Genomic DNA, 22808 nt, shown 5'->3' on the forward strand with positions numbered 1-22808 from the left:
ATCATCTCTGGCTGCTGAGTAGAAAAAGCACTTGAAGGCAGCTGGGAGGCCAGGCCAGTTTCCAGGAGAGAGATGGAGGGGTGCGGCCAAAGTGGGGGCTGTGGGGTTGAAGAAAGTGGGCAGCTGGGCCCAGGAGGCCTGGGGTGGGCCCAGGAAAGCTTTCATCCCTCAGATGGTGCCCTGTGCAGCCCGATCAGGAGCCATCTACGCCAGATGCTGGGGAACAGGCTGGTGTGGGCAGTGAGGACATGGGGGCAGGAGAGCAGCATGTCCCCCGGGGAGGCCCCGGGTGCAGACTGAGGAGGAGGCCTGCATTCCGGAGCTGTCGCAGGCCGGGCTGCGCTGCCTGTGATTTCAGAGGAGAGGCCCAGCGGTTGCAGTCCTGGGGTGTGGAGACGGGGAAGCGGGAAGGAGGAAGGTTCTCCTCCCTGAAATGTTTGGCGTTGCCTTTCTGCTTCAGTGTTTGTGCTCATGAAAGAGCTTCGACCAAGCTCCTCTTCCCTTTGTCTCCTTTGGCATCCCTGCTTTGATCCTCTTAATTTTCTGTTGAAATGGGGCAGATTCGTCTGCAGGCACAGCTGTACAGACTGGAGTTCAGGGAGGCCAGAGGAGGCTGGAAGAGCCATTTGTCCCCCCCCCCCCACAGTGGTTCTTGTCCCTCACCTGAGTCACTCCTGGCTCAGAGGCAAAGGGTGATAGTTACAGTCAGGATTAAAGAGAAGATGGGAAGGGGCCCCAGGCCTGGGAGTGTCTGTCAGGGAGGGGAAGAGAGTGGGCCCGCAGGGGTGGGGCTTCTGACCAGGCCTGACGCCTGTACTCCCCCAGCCTTGTAGGCGGCCACTGCTGTCCTCCTGCCCACATTCCCTGAGCCCAAGGCCTCGTCCATAGCACTCTGGGAAATGGACAAACGCAGCTCGTGGACAAAAGGGCTGTTAGCAGGGGCCTCAGGGCACGAAGGGCAAATGAACTCGTGCAAGCGTTCATCCCCTCCTCGTCCTTCCTCTCAACGATCTGCCCCCCACGCAACACCACAGGTATTTTCAGAGTATTTCAAGGAGCTGGAAGAGGAGAGTATCCGCGACAACTTCGTCATCATCTACGAGCTGCTGGATGAGCTCATGGACTTCGGCTACCCTCAGACCACAGACAGCAAGATCCTGCAGGAGTGAGTGGGTGGGATGGGGCCCGGGGATGGGGGGCGGGGGTCAGGCCCCTCCTGGGTGACGTCACAACATTGATGTCGTCAGCAGGTTTGGAGGTGGAGGAAGCAAACGTATGTTCATGTTGTTGGTCCCCCTGCCCTGTCTCCAGCCGCACCAGAAGTTTACTAAGTCACTGGGACAGTTGTGGGTCCTTTTTCCACGCAGCATCCGTGCGTAGCATGAGCATTTTTCCTGTTGCGAGGTCTTCATTTCCATCCACAGAAGTGTGCTAAATGGCTTGTTATTAGGGAGTCACCTGCCTTTGTTTTTATTGTCATAAATGAAGCTATGATGAAAAATCTCCCTCCTTTGGAATCCTGCCCATCAAGTAACAGTCACCGTGGATTAAGCACTTCCTGTGAACCAGGCCCTGTACAAGCACTTTTTTCACTCCATTCACAATCAGGGGTGCTGTCTTCCCATTTTACAGGGGAGTAGAGGGACACTCAGAGAAGCCACGTGAACTTCAGCACATCTCACATCTGTTGTTCCCTAAGTGGAATCAGGGTCACCAGTTTACACCCCTAGGAGGTTGGTCCCTTCTGCACCCCCAGCGGGGGAGCACTTCATGCCCACTTCTTGTTTTCCTCACCAACACTGTCTCCTTGGCTCCCTAAAAGTGACCACTCTGCACTCACTGTAACTGAAGAGTTTGTTGGAGGCTTTGGAAATCGTAAGATATTCTTGTGTTAAACAGCCTCAGGTGAAACCAGAGCCTGCCTTTCCTGGCGCCTGCTACAGGGAGGGGCTGTTGTGAAGAATGTCTGTGCCTGCGCTGCTTAACTGTGAGCCCGGGCCCACAGGTACATAACTCAGGAAGGCCACAAGTTGGAAACAGGGGCCCCACGGCCCCCAGCCACCGTCACCAATGCAGTGTCCTGGCGCTCTGAGGGCATCAAGTACCGGAAGAACGAGGTGTTCTTGGACGTCATTGAGTCCGTCAATCTCCTGGTAGGCTTCCTTTTCTTTTTTTAAAATTTTATCTTCTCCATGATTGGAAATAAAAGCAGCTCTACTTTTAAAACTAGCAAGGCCCTGAGAAACAGGTGGTTTCTGTGTGATAGCAGATCAGCGGGATTCAGGTTGGGCTGCTCATTGCAATGTGAGCTTGTTTTATCTTCATTAGTTTCTCTTCTTATTTAGAGTGAATGCATGCACATCATTAAAAAAAAAAAAGCAGTGTATAGAGTTTGAAAGTGAAGGGCTCTGTAATCAGAAAGGCCACATTGCTTAAGGATTCATTGTCATCCTTTGGGACCTTGTGCTGTAGATATACAGACATACATTGTTTTTCTGTGAAACTGAGAGCATAAGATGTAGTTCTCCTGTGACTTGTTTTTGGGGTGTTTTGGTTTTTACTGTTTTGTGTATGTTTGTTTGTTTTTTAATTTTATTTTTTAAGTTACTATTTGGTAATTGACCATATTTTCTATGAATTTTAGCACATGTACAGATTTGTGTACCCATTATCATAACCAGGAATCAGAACAGCTCCATCACCTCAGAAACCTCTCTGGATGCTGCCTCTTGGTAGTCACACCCTCCTGCCTGTTCCCAACCCCTGGCAACTGCTGATCTGGTCTTCATCACTAGTTCTGTCTTTTTGAGATTGTTGTATGAGTGGAATCATACAGTGTGTGTCACTTTGAATCTAGCTTCTTTCAGTATAACGCCTTTGAGATTCATCCAAGTTGCTCTGTTATCAAAAGTTTATTTCTTCTTATATTTGTTTATTTTATATGTTGAACCACAGTATGTTTATCCATTTACCCATCAAAGGACATCTGGGTTGTTTCCAATGTTTGGCAGTTGTTGAAAGAGTTGCTATAAACATTTCATGTATAGGTTTATGTGTGGACAGAAGTTTTCATCTCTCTACGGCAGATACCCTGCAGTGGGATTGCTGGGTCATATGGTAAGTATATGTTTAACTGTGTAAGAAACTGCCAAACTGTTTTCCAGAGTGGCTGTTAACATTTTTGCATTTTCACCAGTAGCAGATGAGAGTTCCGGTTGCTCCACATCCTTGATCAACATTTTTATTTCTGTCATCCTAATAGGTGTCTCATCATGGCTTTAATGTGCATTTCCCTAATGGTTAATGATGTTGAGCATCTTTCCATGTGCTTCTTTGTCGTCATTATGCTCTTTGGAGAAGTGTCTCTTCATATCTTCTGATCATTTTTGAGTTGTTTGTTTTCTGATTGTTGAGTTTTGAAAGTTCTTTATATATTCTGGAGAAAGTCTTCTGTCACATATGTGATTTGCAAATATTTTCTCCTAGTCTGTCACTTTTCTTTTCATTCTATTGGCATTGTCTTTCACGGAGCAAAAGTTTTTAATTTTGAGAAAGTCCAAATGTCAGTTTTTTTAAATTGATTAAGCTTTTGGTGCCATGTCTGAGAACTCATTGTCAAACCCAAGGTCATATAGATTTTCTCCTAAATTTTCTTCTAAAAGCTTTATAGTTTTACATTTAGGTCTATGATATTTTTGACTTAAATTTTATTTGAGGTGTGAGGCATATATCCATTTTTTTGCATATTGAACATTTTTTTTCATTTGTTGTAAAATCATTTTGGAAAATATTATCCTTTTTCCATTGAATTGCTTTTGCGTTTTTGTCAAAGAACAATTGGCCATATTGTGTAACTCTATTTCTGGACTCTGTTCTTTTCCATCGATCTGTATATCTGTTCCTTCACCAATAACCACACTGTCTTGATAACTGTAACTTTATAGTAAGTCTGAAAATCAGATAATGTGACTCTCACAACATTCTTCTTTTTCAAAATTGTTTAGCTCTTTAGCTCCTTTGTGTAGAGTTTTAGAATCAGCTTGTCTGGGATTTTGATTGGTGTTGTGTTAAATAACCCTATTAATCAATTTGGGGAGATTTGATATCTTTAGTATATTAAGTCTCACAATCCATGAGTGCAGTATATATATATTTATATATATTTAGGTCATCTTTGATTTCTTTCATCAGCATTTTCTAGTTTTTACCATGTACAAATTTTTTGTTAGATTTATACCTATTTCATTTTTTGGAAGCCATTGTAAATTGCTTATTTTTAATTCTATTTGGTAGAATTCACCTGCAAAACTATCTGAGCCTGGAGACTTATTTTTCAGTACGAATTTCAATTATTTAACGGTTATAGGATTATTTGGGTTTTCTGTTTCATCTCGAGTGTGTTTTGGTAGTTTGCTGTTTTTAAGAAATTGATCTATTTCATCTAACTGAGTTTCTATGCAGTGTTTATAGTATTCCCTTATTACCTTTTTCATGTGTACAGGGTCTGTACTGATACACTCTCTTTCATTTCCGATATTGGTAATTTATGTTCTTTCTTTTCTCTTTGCCAGTCTTATGAGAGGTTTATCTGTTTTATTGATTTTCACAAAGAATCAACTTTTGATATCATTGATTTCCTCTATTATTTTTCTGTTTTCAATCACAGTGATTTCTGCTCTTATCTCTAATATTTTCTTCCTCATGATTTTGGCTTATTTTGCTCTTCTTTTTCTAGTTTCTTAAAGTGGAAACTAAAGATACTAATTTGAAACTTTCTTCTTTTCTAATATAAGCATTTAATGCTATAAATTTCTCTCTAAGCACTACTTTAGCTGTATCCTACACTGATATGTTGGATTTTCATTTTTGTTCAAAATATTTTTAAATTTCCCTTGAGACTTTCTTTTTGACCCATGGCTTATTTAATAAAAGTGTTGTTTAATTTCTAAATGTTTGCAGGTTTTTCTGTTATCTCATTGTCATTGATTTTTTTAAAGATTTATTTATTAATATATATATTTTGAAATTTATTTTTGGCTGCATCAGGTCTTAGTTGCAGCATGTGGGATCTTCATTGTGGCGCACGGGCTTCTCTCTACTGTGGTGTGCAGGTTTTCTCTTCTCCAGTTGTGGCGCCCAGGCTCCAGGGTGCACGGGCTCTGTAGTTGTGGTACGCAGCTTCCAGAGCACGTGAGCTCTGTAGTTTGAGGCACACAGGCTCTCTAGTTGAGGTGCACAAGCTCAGTAGTTGTGGCACGTGGGCTTATTTGCCCTGTGGCACGTGGGCTTATTTGCCCTGTGGCACGTGGGATCTTAGTTCCCTGACTAGGGGTTGAACCCACGTCCCTGGCATTGTAAGGCGGATTCTTTACCTCTGGACCACCAGGGAAGTCCCTGTCATTGATTTTTAATTTAATTCTATTATTGTCTGAGAATATAGTTTATATACTGTCAATTCTTTAAAGTTTGTTAAGGCCTGTTTTAATGATCCAGAATATGATCTATCTTGGTGAATGTTCCATGTACCCTTGAAAAAAATGTATATTCTGCTCTTGTTGGAGAGAGTGTTCTGTAAATACCAATTAAATCCAGTTGGTTAATGGCATTGTTCAATTCTTCTAGCAATTCTTGCTAATTTTCTGTCTACTGGTTCTACCTGTTACTAAGGAGCATTAAAATCTCCAGCTATAATTGTGAATTTGTCTGTGTCTTTGCTTCACATATTTTGAAGTTCTGTTATTAGGTGCAAATGGATTTAGGATTCTTCTGTTTTCTTGGTGAACTGACCCCTTTATCATTATATAATGTCCCTCTTTATTCCTGATAATTTTTTTGCTCTGAGGTCTGTTTTGCTATTAATATTGTCACTCCAGAATTCTTTTGATTAGTGTTTACATGGTATATGTCTTTCTATCCTTTTACTCCTTTTTTTTTTAATCCTTTTACTTTTAACTTACCTGTGCCATATATCTTATAGAAAACGTATAATTGAGTCATTTTTTAAATCCATTCTGACAGTCTCTGCCTTTTATATATTTAGAGCATTTATACTTACTGTAACTGTTAATTTGCTTGGATTAAAATATACCACTTTATTACTTGCCTTCTGTTTTTCATTCCTTTGTTTCCTTTTCCTATCTTTCTGTGATCTTTTTGAACATTTGTAGTGTTCCATTTTGTTTCTTCACTCTACCTTTTTTTTCTTTGTATAGTTATTTTAGTGGTTGCTATAAAATACTCTACTTAGAGTTAATATTTTACAGCTTCAATTGGAATTTAGAAACTTTACTGCCCCATTATAGAGTTGTCCTGTATATTCATCTATATACATTGAAAACCATATCAGACAGTGTTAAAATTTTTGCTTTCGATTGTCAAACATACTTTAAAGAACTCAAGAGGAGAAAAAGAAGACTCTACCATATTTACCCAGATATTTACTATTTCTGTTGCTCTCCCCTCATTTCCAGTTTTCCAGGTTTCCTTCTGGTACAATTTCAGTTCCATCTAAAAAGATTCTTTTAGCAGTTCTTTCAAAACAGGCCTACTGGCTACAGATTCCCTTCGTTTTCCTTCATCTGAGAATGTCTTTATTTCATCTTCATTCCAAAAGGATATTGTCACTGGATATCAAATTCTGGGTTAACAGTTCTCTTTTAGTACCTTAAAAATGTTGTGTCACTTCCTTCCGGGCTCCATGGTTTCTGATGAAAATCCACAGCCACTCGAATCGGTATTCCCCTGTAGGTAATGTGTTGTTTTTCTCTGGCTGTTTTCCACATTTTTTCTTTGTCTTTAGTTTTCAGCAGATAGCTTATGATGTGTCTAGGTACGGATATCTTTGGATTCCTACTGTTTGGGGCTTGTTCACCTTCTTGGATCTGTAGATTTATGTATTTTACCAAACTCGGGATGTTTTCATCCATTATTTCTTAAAATATGTTTTCACCATTTCACTCTTTCTCGTTTCCGTCTGGACTCTGGTGACATAAATGTTAGACCTTTTGTTATTGTCCCAAGGGTCTCTGAGGCTCTGTTCATTCTATTCCATCTTTTTTTTCTCTCTATTGTTTAGATTGGATAAGTCCTATTGATCTGCTTTCAAGTTCACTGACCGTTTCCTATGTTATCTCCATTCTGCTATTAAGCCCATTCAGTGATTTTTTTGTTATTGTATTTTTCAGTTCTAAAATTTCCATTTGATTCCTCTTCTTATAGTCTTGTTTCTTTCCCAAGACTTCCTAGTTTGACATTTGTTGCAAGAGTGTTTGCAGTTTTTATCCTAGCTATTTAATGTCTTTGTCAGATAATCCCAATATCCATATCATTGTTGGTGTCTGTTGATTGTATTTCCCATGTGAGCTGAAATTTTCGTGGTTCTTTGTATGCTGAGTAATTTTAGATTATATCCTGGGGTAAGATTCTAGGTCTTATTTAAATTATACAGAAAATGTTGATTTTGTTTGTTTGTTTGTTTTAGCTGACAATTGTCCTGGTTAGGTTCAGGCCACAAGTTTCAACCCCCACTCTATGGGCCATGAGAATCAGTTCAGTTTTCAAAGCCTTTGTGCCCTTTGCTATTTAAATCTATCCCAAATATGCACTGCCCAGTGGTCCCTCAGGGACTGGGGAGAGTTTGGTTCTTGATGTCTTTGGTATGCTAATTAGGATCATATCCATGCATGCCTGGTTCTAGAGAGATCTGGAGACATAAACAACTTCATGAGGTTGCTTACCTGAACCTTTCACTCTCTGCTCTCTACCTGGTGCTTTCTGGCTGGGGGCTTCCCTTTTTGGTTCTGTGGCCCAAAACTCGGGGCTCTAGATTCCTACTCTTGCGCTTGTCTGCACTTGGGCTGAAATCCTGGGTTTGCCCCACCCTCTCGGAAAGGCAGCCGAATTGCCTAGGGCCTGGGACGTGAGAAAAGAGGGTAAATGAGGGATATCCATACTCCTGAGCGGCAGGAGTTCCCCTTCTGGCCCTGGAGCTAGAGCCAGAGGCTTCCACAAGCTCTGACTGCACCATACTTCTTGGTTCCACTTCCAGGTTTCTGCTGTGCTTTCATGTGGGTAGCGGGGTAGGGAGGACTGCTCATTCAGTCAGCTCCTCCCAGATCCACCTTTTCAGTCTTCCAGTAGTTGCCCATGCATCCTGCCCAGGTTTTATAGCTGTAGTCAGTGGTAGAGAAAGGGTGATGCAGGCCAGTTCCATCTCACCTGCAGCCTGCCTGTCACCTCTCGGGAGAGGGCCTCACTCCCATTACTTGGGCAGACAAGGACTGGCTGGGCCAATCCAGTCACGTGGGCCACTTAGGTGTGCCCATTTCTGACTGTTACAGCCAGGGCAGAAATGAGCATGAATGCTCATCCTCAGATGTGTGTTTGGGCATCTCCCTTATCTGGGCAGGATTTCCGGAGGGCCGAGTTCCCAGACATGCAATTGCTAAGTAACAGTGCTTTCCAAGAAGATTCTCCCAGTGGACTGAATATAAACATATTTGCTCTCTTACTTACTAAGCCATGAGGCAAGACAGTGGCCTGACTCACTGCGTTCCCCTCCTGCCTGAGGACCTTCGTCTGAATTGTTTACTGAGCCCAGAACATGGCTGTAGGGTGTCCTCAGGTGGAGAAGCAATCCCAGGGAGCAGCTTATAAACAACTGCCTGGGAAAGTGCTGGGAGTTCAGGGGCGTCCCAGCCGCAGTGTGTCCCTACACATGGCACTGCCCAAGGACCCCCGTTCTTCCATACAAGGGGCAGCAAGAGGCAGGTATGGACATCCCAGTCACGTTGGAACACACCTTCCTAAGTCTGATTGCAGAACTGGCGGCCTTCAGAGTCAACATTGGCCTCCAGATTCTGAGAATCTTGTTGTACTAGTATAATTAGGCAGCCGATCCCCTGGCAAACGTCTCCTCCATGCCCACCCTGGGGAAGACACCAGCTTTGGGCTGCCAGTCACGCCTCAGCACCGTCCTGGTTGCTGCCCAGGTGGCCAGGATTAGCCTTAGAGGCTGCATGGCTTTTGTCTCCACTTCCTGAGCCTTCTTTCCCATCATTCAGCTATAGAGGGTGGTGCAGTCCCAACTCCCCAAGGGGAGATAGCCCCCCAGAGAAGGGGATCTAAGGGCAGACTGTCGGCGGGGAACACGGAGGACCCGCAGAGTAAGGCAGGTGGTAGTGCCAGCTGCCCAGAGCCCAGGGGTGAAGGGCCATGTCTGCACGGGCTCGCCGAGTGCCCGCTGCCCCAGGCACTGTCCTCGTGCTGGACCCAGCAGTGAGCAGCCTGACATGACCCCTCACCCGAGCGTGGCCAGGATGGATGGACAGGCAGACAGGGCTGGCAAGAGGCAGAGGAGGAAGCAGCTTCTGTGTGCTGTGGGGTCAGGTTGCTGCCTGATGAGGCGAGGACAGTGAGAGGCCAGCGTGGTCAGAGCATGGTGAGCGACGGGAAGTGACGGAGCCACACCCTGCAGGGCCTTCTGTCCTGTTTTGTGCCTTTCTCGGGGTCATCGTCCACATGGCGCCTCAGTTCTCCACTTCCCTCAGAGGCGAAGGGCTTTCATGTGTGCACGTGTTACTTGCAGACATCTGAGTTAAAGACTGGACAGATTTTCCTGCTTCTCTGCAGAAGTCGGAAACTCAGGCCCTCCAAGGAACGGCCCATATGGCCCTAGGGCCTCTGAGTTTGTAGCCCTCTGTTTCCCTTGCTGGTGTGGATGTGGCCTCATGCAGAATGGCACTACGGGGTGGTGGTCCAGGCTGTGGCCCCAGCACCTCTGCCAGCCACTCTGTGCCCTCGGCGTGTGGCATCCTCTCCGTGCCTCAGTGTCCTCGTCTCTAAAATGGGCCCAAGGAGAGGTGCTCCAGCAGCCTGGCCCCCTGAGGACAGTCTCCGGCTTTGCCCATCGTCCTGCTGTGATTTTTAGTTGCACTCTCAGATGCCTTCCGGTTTGCACAGAAGTTAAAAGGTAGCCCAAGTCACAGCCCCGCCCTGTTGAGGAGGAGCTGCTCAGTCAGTGTTGTAGCTGTGATTGTATTTGCTTAAGTCTGTTGTTACTTTGGATCGGTGGTTATCAGACATCAGGGCAGCCCTGGGAGCAGGGTCCGGGAAGCTCCGTCTTCAACAAGCCCTAGGGACTTTGCCAGGCCCCACATGGAGAAACAGAGATTTCCAGGAAAGTCAGTCTGGCCTGCTCCCAGCCGATGAGCAGACCTGGTAGAGTCCCTGCCCAGGCCAGCCGAGCACACAGCCTCAAGCCACCAGGTCTGCCCCGGGCATCCCAAGAGCAACTTAGAGTAGAGCCCTCAGAGAGGACTCCAGGCACAGTATCACCTGGCCCATCTGCGAGGGAGGAGCCTAGTGTGGCCTGAGGACTAGAAGGCGGGACCTGTAAGTGTCTGCCTCCCTGGCCTGGCCTGGCACTGCCTCCCCATCTCAGGGGACAGTGAGAAGGGCTTTGAGAATGGGAGTGGCCAGGAGGGTCACACAGCGTGGTGGGGGACAGTGACCGGTGCGTGGGGCCTCCCCTTACCCCCTCCTCGCCACCCCCTAGGTCAGTGCCAACGGTAACGTCCTACGCAGTGAGATTGTGGGCTCCATCAAGATGCGGGTCTTCCTGTCGGGCATGCCTGAGCTGCGCCTGGGCCTCAACGACAAGGTTCTCTTCGACAACACGGGCCGTGAGTATGCCACCGGGGCCCAGGATTCACCCCTGGGGCAGCTGAGGGACCGTTCACCTGCGTGATGAACAACAAGTTCATCTCAGGCACTTGGCTTAGAAACATTTGCACGTTGTTTACAAGACAACTGTGAAAACGAATAAACTAACACCTGGACTTAGAGGACATGGGAGAGTGAAAATACTCAAGTCAAACCCCCTTGTTGCTCCGAGGGCCAGAGGTGCAGGTGAGTACCTTAGGTGCCAAAGCACATGTAGCATCATACAACAGGTCCTCAACTCCACCCTACTGGAAGGTACTGCGGGGCTCGCTCTCCCCTCCCAGACCCAGTTTCTGCCCTCACCTCTGGCGTTGGGTCTGGGCTGTTCAAAAGCCACACACAGTGGTTCGAGCATGCTCTGCCTGGCCTGGATGTAGCACTTCCCATGGTGGGGCATGGCCAGAGCGGCCTCAGGAGCCCAGGGTGGCTGGGGCTCCGTGTTTGCGAACTGGACCACCAGCCTCCCCGCCAACCACAGGTCCACCAGCGGCCAGAGCAGTGGCGCGTGTTGTCATAGTTACGTCTGCAGCATCGCTAGTGAGGGCCTCTCTGACGTTAGCCCATCAGAGCAGCTCCCCTCTCAAGACTGAGCTCAACCCACACAGCCTCTCTGGGCTGGGAAACCAAGACAGGACCCCAGGGATGACAGGACCGGCGCCCTTAGGGAGCCCCAAGCCATCACCGAGCACCCCCAGTGGGGTCTGTTAATCATTCAGCAAACATGTCCCAGGCAGCTACCCTGGCTGGGGACTCATTGTGAACTAGGCCTACTACACCTGTCCTCAGCCCAATCTTGGGACGTAATGGGGCTTCCAGCGGGGTGAGGAGAGATGGGGCGTGGCTGCCTCAGAAGCCGGCCCCCTTGGTGTTTGTGGCCCAAGATACTCTCACAGATCCGGGGGCAGCTCTGCTCTGCTCTGTCAGGAGTGAACCCTAGACAGTGGGAGCATTGCTGAGAGAGTGGCCTGGGGGGCCTAGGGACTGTCCCGCCCTCACCCCCACCTCCCCTCAGGTGGCAAAAGCAAGTCCGTGGAGCTGGAGGACGTGAAGTTCCACCAGTGTGTGCGGCTCTCTCGCTTTGAGAACGACCGCACCATCTCCTTCATCCCACCCGATGGCGAGTTCGAGCTCATGTCCTACCGCCTCAACACCCATGTGAGTGCACCAGCCGCCAGCCAAGAGGGCCCCCAGGCCCCCGCCCCTGCTCCTCCCCTGGGGCAGCCTCCCTCCTCTTCCCTGCTGGCTGGGAGCCGTCCCCGTCCACAGCGAGTCTCACGTCTTGTGAGGTGATGCCCAGGATGGGCACAGCTCCCCATGAGCAGCCTGGGCTCCAAGGAGCCTGTTTGACAATGCAAGGCTCCGAACTTTCTGAGCTGAGGGGCCAGACCCCTTTGACACCACTGCCCCTTTCCCAGGCATCCCCACCAGAGCGTCCTCGGTGATGTTGTCTGCATTTTCTCTAATGCTCTGACCCATCCTGGCACCAGCTGTGGAGCCCCGAGCAGCAGTGTACTGGGCTCACACCTGGACCTGTGGTCCCTTGCCCTCAGTTTCCCCTCTGTGAAGCAGGGCTTTGTAAAACGACTGGTTCTGAGCGCCATCTTCACTCTCCCCGACAGGTCAAGCCCTTGATCTGGATCGAGTCTGTGATTGAAAAGCATTCCCACAGCCGCATCGAGTACATGATCAAGGTGTGTGTGCATCCTGCACGCAGCATCAGCCGGGCGTGTGGGGCATAAGAGGGGGGATTTGGGCTCCCCCGCCTAGTGCAGGCCTTCTGGTATCTCTGGCCTGTCCGGGGCCTTGGGCACAGAGAGGACACACTGCCCGGATCTTGTGTGCGGCCACCGTGGCAGTGGCCTGTGACCAAGTGTCCAGGTGGAGCACTTCTGCCACTCAGTGACCTCACCTAGCCCAGGCCAGCCCTGGTCACACAGACCTTTTCCCTGGAGGCCAGGGCCAGAGGGAGGGATCGGGAGTCCCAAAGGCCAAGGGGACAGGAGGGCAGAGACTGACCATCCAAAGTTGAGCTTAAGGAAGACCTCAGGGGGTGGGAGAGGGCGTGGGGGTCAGCTCGGTGGTGGGAGTGGGACTCCCAGAGGCCAGGCCAAGGGGCATGTGGCCCTTGTAGGAGCAGGCTGGGTGGGAGCCAGGCTGTCTCACCTTCGCCCGCTGCAACCTTGGCCACGTTGGCCTCGTCTCCAGGCCAAGAGCCAGTTCAAGCGGCGGTCAACAGCCAACAACGTGGAGATCCACATCCCTGTGCCCAACGATGCCGACTCACCCAAGTTCAAGACGACAGTGGGGAGCGTCAAGTGGGTCCCCGAGAACAGTGAGATTGTGTGGTCCATCAAGTCCTTCCCGGTGAGCACCCTTCTCGGCGGGGCACCCCCTCCAGACAGGCATGGGCAGAGGCCTGCTCTGCTCAGCCTGGCTGGGGCAGGGGTGGGGCTGGGGCCCAGGGTAGCGGGGAACTCCACCTTCCTCTTGTGTGGGAACCAGCCTGTCTTCAGAGTCACGGCAGGGGTCCCTCTCTCCCTCCTTCTTTCTCCCACTGACACTCCTGTTTAGAGCTCAACATCCCTCCTGGGGAACAGACTGCCTTGGGGCCAGAGCCTCACGGGAATCCAGCACCAGCTCCAGGAAGGTAGAGCACTTCCTGCCCCAGCCCACAGGCCGGTATAGCCACCTGGCTTGTGTTCAGGATTTTGAGCACTTGAGTCTGGGTTTGTGTAAAGAGTGCCCTGGGACTGGAAGATGGGTAAGCGGCTGTGCCGACTCAGGGTGCGGCCCGTTGCCATTCTCATGATAAACAAGATGGAGCACTCTTTCACGTCTCAGAGGACCGTTGGTGCTTCTTTCTCGGGAAACTGTAGGAGCTGTCTCTTGCTCACTTCTCTATCAAGTGTGCTCATTTTCTTCTTAGTTTCCAAAAGCTGTTTACACATGGGCAAGATTAGTACCTTTTCTTTGATATCAGTTGCAAATGGTATTTCTCAGTGTTTGGTGTTTGTCTTTTGACTTTGCTTCTGGTGTCTTTTGCTGTGTAACCTTTCTGATTGCTTCTTCTTTTAAGTGTTGTTTAATGTAGTCACATTTCTCAGTCTTTCTTTTATTGCGTTTGGATTTTAAGTCATGATTTGAAAGGCTTCCCCATTCCAGGCTATAAAGCAATTCACCCATGTTTGCTTCTAGAACGAGTACAGTAGTATTTTTCACCTTAGACTTTAGGTCCTTTTGGAGCACAGTCTGGTAAATGGGTGACATACAGATCCAACGTTATCTTTTCCCACATGGCTATCCAGTTTCCTAACATCATTCACTAAAAAGTCCCATCTTTTCCCCAGTGGTTTGAAATGCCGTGTTTTTCAAAAATCAAATTTTCATGCGGCATTAGGTCTCTTTCTGAGCATCCTCTTGTCTGTCTCTCCGTGCCGCAAGGCCACATTTTAACTTTATTCTATGTTTTAACATCTGGTAGGGCCAACCCTACCCCCACCATAACTCCCCACAACCTCACTGCTTGTCTGTTTCCTGGCAACTCTTGCTTGTTTCATTTTTTCTTATAAATTTTAGAATCAGTTTGTTTGCACTAAATTTGTAAGTTAATTGGGAAGGACTAACACCTTTTTGAGGCCGAATTATCCTATCAATGGCCTTGCCCCACTCTCACCTTTGTGCCTTTTGGGAATGTTTTAATGTTTGCCTTATATATACCTCATATGGCCTCTCCCATTGTTTTTAAAGGTACTTTTGTTTAAATATAACATGCAGAAAAGTAACAAGTGATATGTGTACAACTCAGTGAATTTCCTCAGAGTGAACACAACTGAACCGGATAAAAACCACAGAACACTCCTTGCCTCCAGGACACCCCAAAGATCTCTTCTGGTTTTGCATATTTTTCATTAAGATAATTTTTAAGTTGATATTTTGGTAACTGGGGTCTTCTCTTCCATTGTATCTTACAACAGGTTGCTAACATTTGTATGGTAATTTTGTGTACTGGTACCTTACTAAATTTTTTGTTTGTGGTAGTTTTTCTTTCCATTCTCATGGGTTTTTAGATATCCTTCCACGCTGTTTGCAGCCAGATGCAGTTTCCCCTTTTCCTCTCCCATTCTTGGGCACCTTATGGCTTCTGGCGTCTCACTGCTTCACTTGCTGTCTCCATTGCCTGTAAATGGCGGTGGAGAGAGCAGCCTCCTGGCTTTGCCCCCAGCTGGAGCTGGCAGGGTTTCCCCTCTTAAGTGTGTTGCTGCTTTGGGCTATAATTCACTTCAGTCCTACTTTACTGTGTTTTTATTTTATTTTATTTTTTAAATATTTATTTTTATTTGGTTGCGCCGGGTCTTAGTTGGGGCAGGCAGGCTCCTTAGTTGTAACACACAGGCTCCTTAGTTGTGTCATGCGAACTCTTAGTTGCTGCGTGAGAACTGTTAGTTGCTGCATGCATGTGGGATCTAGTTCCCTGACCAGGGATCAGACCTGGGCCCCCTGCATTGGGAGTGCAGAGTCCTAACCACTGTGCCACCAGGGAAGTCCCCTTTACTGTGTTTTTAGCACAAATGGCCAACGAATTTACCCAAATGCCTCTTCAGTGTCTGTAAGTTCCTGTATTAATATAGGATGGATCTTGAACCATCCATGCATTCTGGCAAGCCCCACTTGATCATGATCTGTTTTCTCTTTAATGTGCTATTAATCCTGTTGGTTAACATTGTATGTAGGATTTTTACATTGAGATCCATAACTGAGATTGATTTTTTTTTTGGTACAGTCTCTATCAGGTATCAATATTGTACCCATTTCATTATTTTTTTGTCTCCCTCTTCCATGATGCAGAACAGTTTAAGTAGCCTTGAGATCATCTCGCCGTGAGAGGATTGGTAGAATTTGGCTGTGTGACCATCTGTATCTCTGTTACTTTCTCTACCTCATCTGTGGAAATTAGACCATTTAGAGTTTCTATTTCTGTTGGAGTCAGTTTAGGTAAATTGTATTTTACTACAAAATTATCCATCCTAACCAGGTTTTCAAATTTGTCTACACAGAGTTGTAGAAAATTGGTGTCTTCTTTTCCCTTTCTCTTATGACAATTACTTCTCCCTTGTTATATCTTATTTTGCGTACTTTTGCCTTCTTTTTTCCTTGATGAGGTTACCTGGTGGTTTGCGTATTTTTTTTTCCAGATTCACTTTTTAATTTATTTGTTATAATAGTTTTCAGTTTTATAAGTCTTTAATTTGAGTTTCTTCATCCTTCCTTTGCTCTAGTTTTCAAGTTCTGTATTTTAATTTGATTATTTTGTTTTAAAATTTGTATTGATATAAATAAATATTTAAGCCACAAATGTTCCTCTGAACCCTGCCTTAGCTGTATAGCCCATAGATCTGGCATGTAATATTTGATATTATCTAGAAATTCTGTAATTGAATGGAGAGTGTTTTTTTGTTTTGTTTTGTCTTGTTTGAATTTCATGGTCAAGGGGTTTTTTCCATTTTGTCTTCACTATAAATTTGGTGCTTTGAGACCAGAGAATGTTATTCATGCTGTTTCTACTTTTAGAATTTATTGAAGTGTTCATTGTGCACTAATAGAAGGTCAAAGTTTGTGAATATCCCATATGTAGTTGAGAGGAAGATAGGGCCTCTGTTATTGGGGTCGAGAATTTGACACGTGTGCCGTGAGGTCTGCCATGATGCCATGACAGCATCAGTCAGACAGAGAGCTGGGCCAGCTCTGCCTTCCTCTGGTTCTCTTCTCCTCTCTTGTAGCATCTGCTTAACAAAAGTTGCCGCCATGTTATTTGGTGCATCGATACTCCTATCTGTTGTATCCTCCCTGTGGATCATAGGAATAGCCTTTAGGATGTGGACTGTCATCCTCTGCACCTGTAATTCTTTGCCCTGAATTCTCCGCTGTGGCAGCAGCCCTGCTCTATTTTGTTTGACTTTGGCTGGCATGCCTTCACCCATTCTTTCTACTGGTTTAGCCTTTCTCACTCTGCTTTCACAGTGTAGAGTTGGGTTTTGGTCTGTGAGCCAACCTCTAAGTCTTTCTCATTAATAGGAGAAGTAAACCCATTTACGTGGACATGACTGACACAAGGTAGGCTTGCAGACTTCCACCCCCACCCCCAGAGAGGGCCTGCCTCTCTGCATATTGTTTTGCTTTCATTTTCCACTTTGCTTTTTCTTTAATTACTACTCTTAACCTTTTTTTTTGGACTGCGTTTGGGTCTTCGTTGCTGTGTGCGGGCTTTCTCTAGTTGCAGCGAGCGGGGGCTGCTCTTTGTTGTGGTGTGCAGGCTTCTTGTTGCAATGGCTTCTCTTGTTACGGAGCACGGGCTCTAGGTGCGTGGGCTTCAGTAGTTGCAGCATGCAGGCTCAGTAGTTGCGGTACGTGGGCCCTAGAGCGCACAGGCTTCATCAGTTGTGGCTCGCGGGCTCTAGAGCACAGGCTCAGTAGTTGCAGTGCATTGGCTTAGTTGCTCCGTGGCGTGTGGGATCTTCCCGGACCAGGGATTGAACCCGTGACCCCTGCATTGGCAGGCGGATTCTTTTTTTTTTTTAATTAATTATTTTATTTTTGGCTGTGTTGGGTCTTTGTTGCTGCGCACATGCTTTCTCTAGTTGTTGAGAGCGGGGGCTACTTTTTGTTGCCGTGAGCGGGTTTCTCGCTGAGGTGGCTTCTCGTTGTGGAGCACGGGCTCTAGGAGCAGTGGCTCAGTAGTTGTGGCTCACGGCCTCTAGAGCGCAGGCTCAGTAGATGCGGCGCACGGGCTTATTTGCTCCGTGGCATGTGAGATCTTCCCGGACCAGGGCTCGAACCCGTGTCCCCTGCATTGGCAGGCGGATTCTTAACCACTGTGCAACCAGGGAAGCCCCTGGCAGGTGGATTCTTAACCACTGCGCCACCAGGGAAGCCCCTCCACTTTGTTTTTATAAGGCTCAGATTTTTGGTCAGGTTGTTTCACACACAGGCTGATGGAGGTGATTTTGTTCCTTTGCTGCCTGCTTCGTCTATTGCTGAGACCACATTATTCTCCCCTCGTTGTCCCAGAATCTGCACTCAGCACATAGCACTGAGTCAGGCAGAGTCCACATTCCTGCACTGATGAGCAGAGACTGACCACTCGCTTCATCCTGGGGGGAGGGGAGCGTGAGCTCAGCCCTGGGGAGGCGTGGCTCTCCCCTGCCCTGCCCTGCCCGAGGCATGCAGAAGTAGCTCTGGTCGGCAGTGACTCCTGTTGCCAGACGCATGGGGATCAAAACCCTCCATGTCCCGGGTGTGACGAGAGCTGTGCTCCCCACTCCTCCCTGCTGTTCTGGGTGAGACTCACCGGGCGCTTGGACAACCAGGCCAACACTCCTGACTCCTCGTGGCCGAGAGGAGGGTTCCAGTCATTCCTGGCCCTGCTCCAAGCACCATCTCTGCAGTCATTGCTCAGCTTGCAGGGCCAGAGCCATGCCCTTTGGGGGCAAGACCCAGGGCCAGCTCATCAGTCAGCCCCCAACCTTGGTCTCTTATTTTTGTTGCCTCTCCCTGTTCCCTTTTCTTCATTTTGACATGTCCCTCTTGCTTTCACACACCTTCCTGACACTGGGCTCTGGGGGTGTTCACTTGGACTCTGGCCTGGGCAGGTAGGGGCCCTTGTCCCACAGCAGCCCACATCTGCGCTGTGAGCTCGCTCTCCCTCTCTGTTCTTCCCTCCCAAGGCCTGTTGGTTTTATTTTCCTTGAAGCAGCTAAGCTTCTGTGCCTGGCAACTTGTGAAATTTTCTCTTCATCCTCAGAATTCAACAGTTTTCCCCAGCAGGGCTGGTGGGGGCAGCCCGTGAGGCCTGGAGGACAAGTATGAGTGTTTTGGAGAAGCCAAGGCACTGGGTGACTGCAGGTCACACAGGAAGAGGTTGGTGGCCGAGCCAGCAGCCTGGCATTCTCCAGGGGCAACTGTTGGCTGAGCTTGCCCAGGGCCTCAGCCTGACCACCTCCACCCTTGTGTTCTCCCCCAGGGCGGCAAGGAGTACCTGATGCGGGCCCACTTCGGCCTGCCCAGCGTGGAGGCGGAGGACAAGGAGGGCAAGCCCCCGATCAGTGTCAAGTTTGAGATCCCCTACTTCACTACCTCCGGCATCCAGGTACATGCGGCCAGGGCTGCCAGGGCCCCAGAGCAGACATGGACAGGCCCAGGGGGGCCTCACAGGGACCGGGACCAAGTGTCAGTCCAGGCTCAGAGGGTTGCAGGTGACAGACATCAGTGCAACCAGTTAGAAAAGGGTGCTTATTGGCTTGTCCCGGGGCTCCGCGGTGCTCCCGGCTCTGCCTGTCTCCGAGGGCAGTCCGGCCCTAATGGAAAGAGGCCCACAGTTGTTCACTCAGACCTGACCTGTGCTTGAGCTCAAAGCTCAGAGACGCATTCAGTCCCCAAAACTAGAGTTCGAGCCTCTAGCATCCACACGCTTGCCACCATGGGACCCGTTTTCCTGGGCACCTCCGCAGAAGACCTGCATGGGGAAGAGAACCCTGGACGGGACCCCTTCTCCAGGAACCTGCTAGAGGGCTGTGCCTGAGAGAGCACATCTGGCTCTTTGCCGCATCTTCTAGAAGTACCTCCACCCTCCCTCAGCCTCAGAGAGGTTCAGACAGATCAAGGTCCTTTGCCCCCTCCCTCGCCCTCCTGGTCACAGCCTGGCCCTGGGAGGAATGACTAAGCGGGGACCAGGAAGGGGGATGGGGGTGTGTGCATGCTTAGGACCCTGGTACCTGTGCCCCAGGTGCGCTACCTGAAGATCATTGAGAAGAGCGGCTACCAGGCCCTACCGTGGGTTCGTTACATCACTCAGAACGGAGGTGCGTGCGGCCCACCCGTGGGGCAGGTCGGGGGTGTGCTGAAAAGGTCCCTGGGTGGGCATGCTGCTGTCCCCAGGGTGGTGCTCACGGAGCAGCCCCAGGGTCGGGGCAGGTGGGTCCAGGGTGCAGAGCAGACAACAGACGCCTCCTGCTCACTCCTAGATTACCAGCTCCGGACCCAGTGAGGGGCCACGGTGGCCAACGCTCCCGGCCCGGCACTGGGGCTCCTGGTGGAAGCACCGGGAGGAAGCACCTGCCAAGCCTGCCGGAAGGAAGGGCTCCCCTGGACACCAGCCACCCTCCCGGCTCCACCCAGGGGCCCCTCCTCCTCCAGGCGCACCTGCTGTGCCATCGCCACTCTCATCGCCCAAGTCCCTTTTCCCAGAAGAGGCTTATCTTCAAGAAGTCTCGTCTCTTTGCCCCCGAGTCAGTTTGAAGGGAAGGAAAGAAATCTTTCCCTCCAGAGATCAAATACAGCCTTCTGTGCTGTTTAGCTCCTAGTCACGAAAAGATTGGGAAACGCCCGCCAGACCACTGTCTGGCCGGGCTGGCAGGGCCACCGTTTTGTTGCCATTCTGTTGAACGTTGTATGTTTATGATTTTTGTCTTGGTCCGTTGCTGTTTACGTGAACTTCACTGGCCACGCCTCCTGCCCCTCATCCTGCAGCGCTCAGGCAGCACTTAGCGAGGACAGGGCCTCCCCGTTCCTCGCCCTCCTCCCCAGCGAGGCTGACGCTGGGTCGCCTTCCCACATCGGGCCAGAACCTGGCACTTTGATCGGAGGCTGCAGCTTATGGCTGTGCCTTGGAGGCTCCTTGGCCTGGACGCATAGGCTTCAACAGAGGCGCCTTCTGAGGGCCAGCCTGTGCCACACAATGCTGTCACTCAGCCACATCAGTGTTTGTCCCACCAGGGGAGGTGGGGTCCAGGAAGGGCCCCTGGCCTCAGAGGGTGGGGTGCACGGGTCATCCACATCTGTGCTTGGACACCACCCCCTTCAACCCTGTCTGTGTTTGTGTCATGAGTACATTAAATTCCATCAGTTACACATGCTGCCTGCCTTCCATCTGATGCAGCATGGTACTGACTCCCCATGGATGACCAGGGGGAGGTGCAGGCTCACGCTAACCTGTGTGTGGCTCCGTGTGGTGTCACCAGCTCCCAGTGCCCCTACATCCCCCAGGGAAGACGGGAGCAGGCAGTGGGATGGCAGAGCCATTGCACTGGGCCACCAGGGCCACCCCTTCTAGGGGGGCCACACAGAGGAGAGCACATGAGCAAAATGTATCCCTCTCATCGGAGATGACTGTTACAACCCCCAACCCTCAGATCACCAGCAGCTTGCCCCCATCCCTCCCCAGCCCAGTGGTCTTCCTTAGAGTGTGGTCCTGGTACCAGCAACATCAGCGTCCCCTTCGAGCTCACTGCAAATGCAGGTTCACAGGCCCACCCTGACCTGCTGAGGCAGAGTCTCGGGATGGGGCCCAGGAGACCAGTTAACAGGCTCTGCATGTGATTCGTGCACACTGGAGTCTGAGAACCGCTGCCTGGTCCATAGAGGGGATCATGGTGGGCACATGGGCAGGAGGAGCTTGTGTTCCCACTGCAGGCACCTGCACCCACTGTCCCTCCAATGCTGATGGCCCTGCCTGCCCCACACCCTCTTACATTCAAGGACTGTGTTTTCTTCTCCCTCTCCCATATCACCCAGCTCCTCCTTGGAGGTCTAGTGGGCATCAGCCTGAGTGGAATCTTGGCCTTCTACCGTGTGGAGTAAAGGACGTTGCCCTGGCCCAGGACTCAGGCCAAAGCCCTCGCAGGCACCCTTAATGCCCCACCCCTCGCTCGCATGCCCACATCTGCAGCAAGCCCTGGTGGCCTCCCTCCAGAAGACCCTGGGGAGCCACAATATACAAAGAGACAATGACCAGAATTTTCCAAAATTAAACATTTTAAATGTAAAATCTTTACATTCTCAGATTCAGGAAACCAGTGAGGCCAAATCAGGATAAATAAACCTAAGTCTAAAACTAAGAAACATCACAGTCAAAATGCAGAACATTAGAGACTCAGTGAAGATCATAAAAAGCAATGCAAAGAAGATAAAAACACACAACACACGCAAAAAAGAAAAAAGCAATTAGGCTGAGAGCTGGTTTCACAACTGCAAGAATGGAAAAGAATAGGCTCAAGGGCTTCCCTGGTGGCACAGTGGTTGAGAGTCCGCCTGCCGATGCAGGGGACACGGGTTCGTGCCCTGGTCCGGGAAGATCCCACATGCCGCGGAGCGGCTATGCCCGTGAGCCATAGCTGCTGAGCCTGCGCGTCTGGAGCCTGTGCTCTGCAACGGGAGAGGCCACAACAGTGAGAGGCCTGCGTACCGGAAAAAAAAAAAAAAAAATAGGCTCAAATTGCTAAGAGAAGATGACTAGTCTGTGATGACCAATTCTGTGCCCAGCCAAAGAACAAAATTAAAAGTTTAACGATAGCAGACCGTCACGAAGCAACTTGGCGTACAACAAGGAGATTCAGGACTTCCCTGATGGCTCAGTGGTTAAGAATCTGCCTCCCAATGCAGGGGACATGGGTTTGAGCCCTGGTCTGGGACGATCCCACATGCTGCAGAGCAACTAAGCCCATGCGCCACAACTGCTGAATCCTGTGTGCTGCAACTACTGAAGCCCATGCACCTAGAGCCCGTGCTCCACAAGAAGAGAAGCCACCACAAAATGAGAAGCCCGCACACCGCATCAAAGAGTAGCCACCTGCTCTCCACAACTAGAGAAAGCCCGTGCACAGCAGCGAAGACCCAACACCGCCGCCAACAACAACAACAACAAAAAAGGATTCAATGCAGGAGGAAGGAAAGAGACGAGGAGGATTGCTGAAAAAGCTTGGAAAACATTGGGAATATCTAAACTATCATTGACTATATAAGGCAGTGGTAGTGATGAGTTAGTAATGTCTGAGTAGTAACATAAGGTACAACTAAAATTCTGGACAGCATCCTGCAGTTGGCATCCATACCTCCCAAGGTCTTTTTACTGTTTGGGAAGAAGATGGACTAAACTCTAAAAATGCTAGATATTCTTGTATAACTTCCAAATCAGTGGTTGGGAAACAGTTTAAAGAAAATTTTAACAAACCAACAGGAAAGGAGAGAGGAGCATGAAAAAGCGGGATAAATACAAGGTGTCCTAAGAATCTTTTAATAATAACACTTAAAACTGC

At 49.1% G+C, this 22808-nt stretch overlaps 1 protein-coding gene across 1 annotated transcript in view; it reads left to right on the top strand.

The window, feature by feature from the left end:
• AP1M1 (adaptor related protein complex 1 subunit mu 1) overlaps positions 1-20166 on the top strand; it is a 29211-nt gene extending 9045 nt beyond the window's left edge. Inside the window, exons 4-12 of the mRNA XM_065873274.1 lie at positions 1035-1165; positions 2006-2153; positions 10556-10682; positions 11735-11877; positions 12342-12413; positions 12928-13086; positions 18740-18865; positions 19502-19577; positions 19740-20166. Coding sequence (XP_065729346.1) covers positions 1035-1165; positions 2006-2153; positions 10556-10682; positions 11735-11877; positions 12342-12413; positions 12928-13086; positions 18740-18865; positions 19502-19577; positions 19740-19762 — 1005 coding nt within the window. The 3' untranslated portion in view covers positions 19763-20166. The remainder of the gene's footprint in view (positions 1-1034; positions 1166-2005; positions 2154-10555; positions 10683-11734; positions 11878-12341; positions 12414-12927; positions 13087-18739; positions 18866-19501; positions 19578-19739) is intronic.
• Positions 20167-22808: the final 2642 nt, after the last annotated feature.

Source organism: Phocoena phocoena, chromosome 3 (genome assembly GCF_963924675.1).
Source record: "Phocoena phocoena chromosome 3, mPhoPho1.1, whole genome shotgun sequence".
In the NCBI taxonomy this organism is placed as follows: domain Eukaryota; kingdom Metazoa; phylum Chordata; class Mammalia; order Artiodactyla; family Phocoenidae; genus Phocoena; species Phocoena phocoena.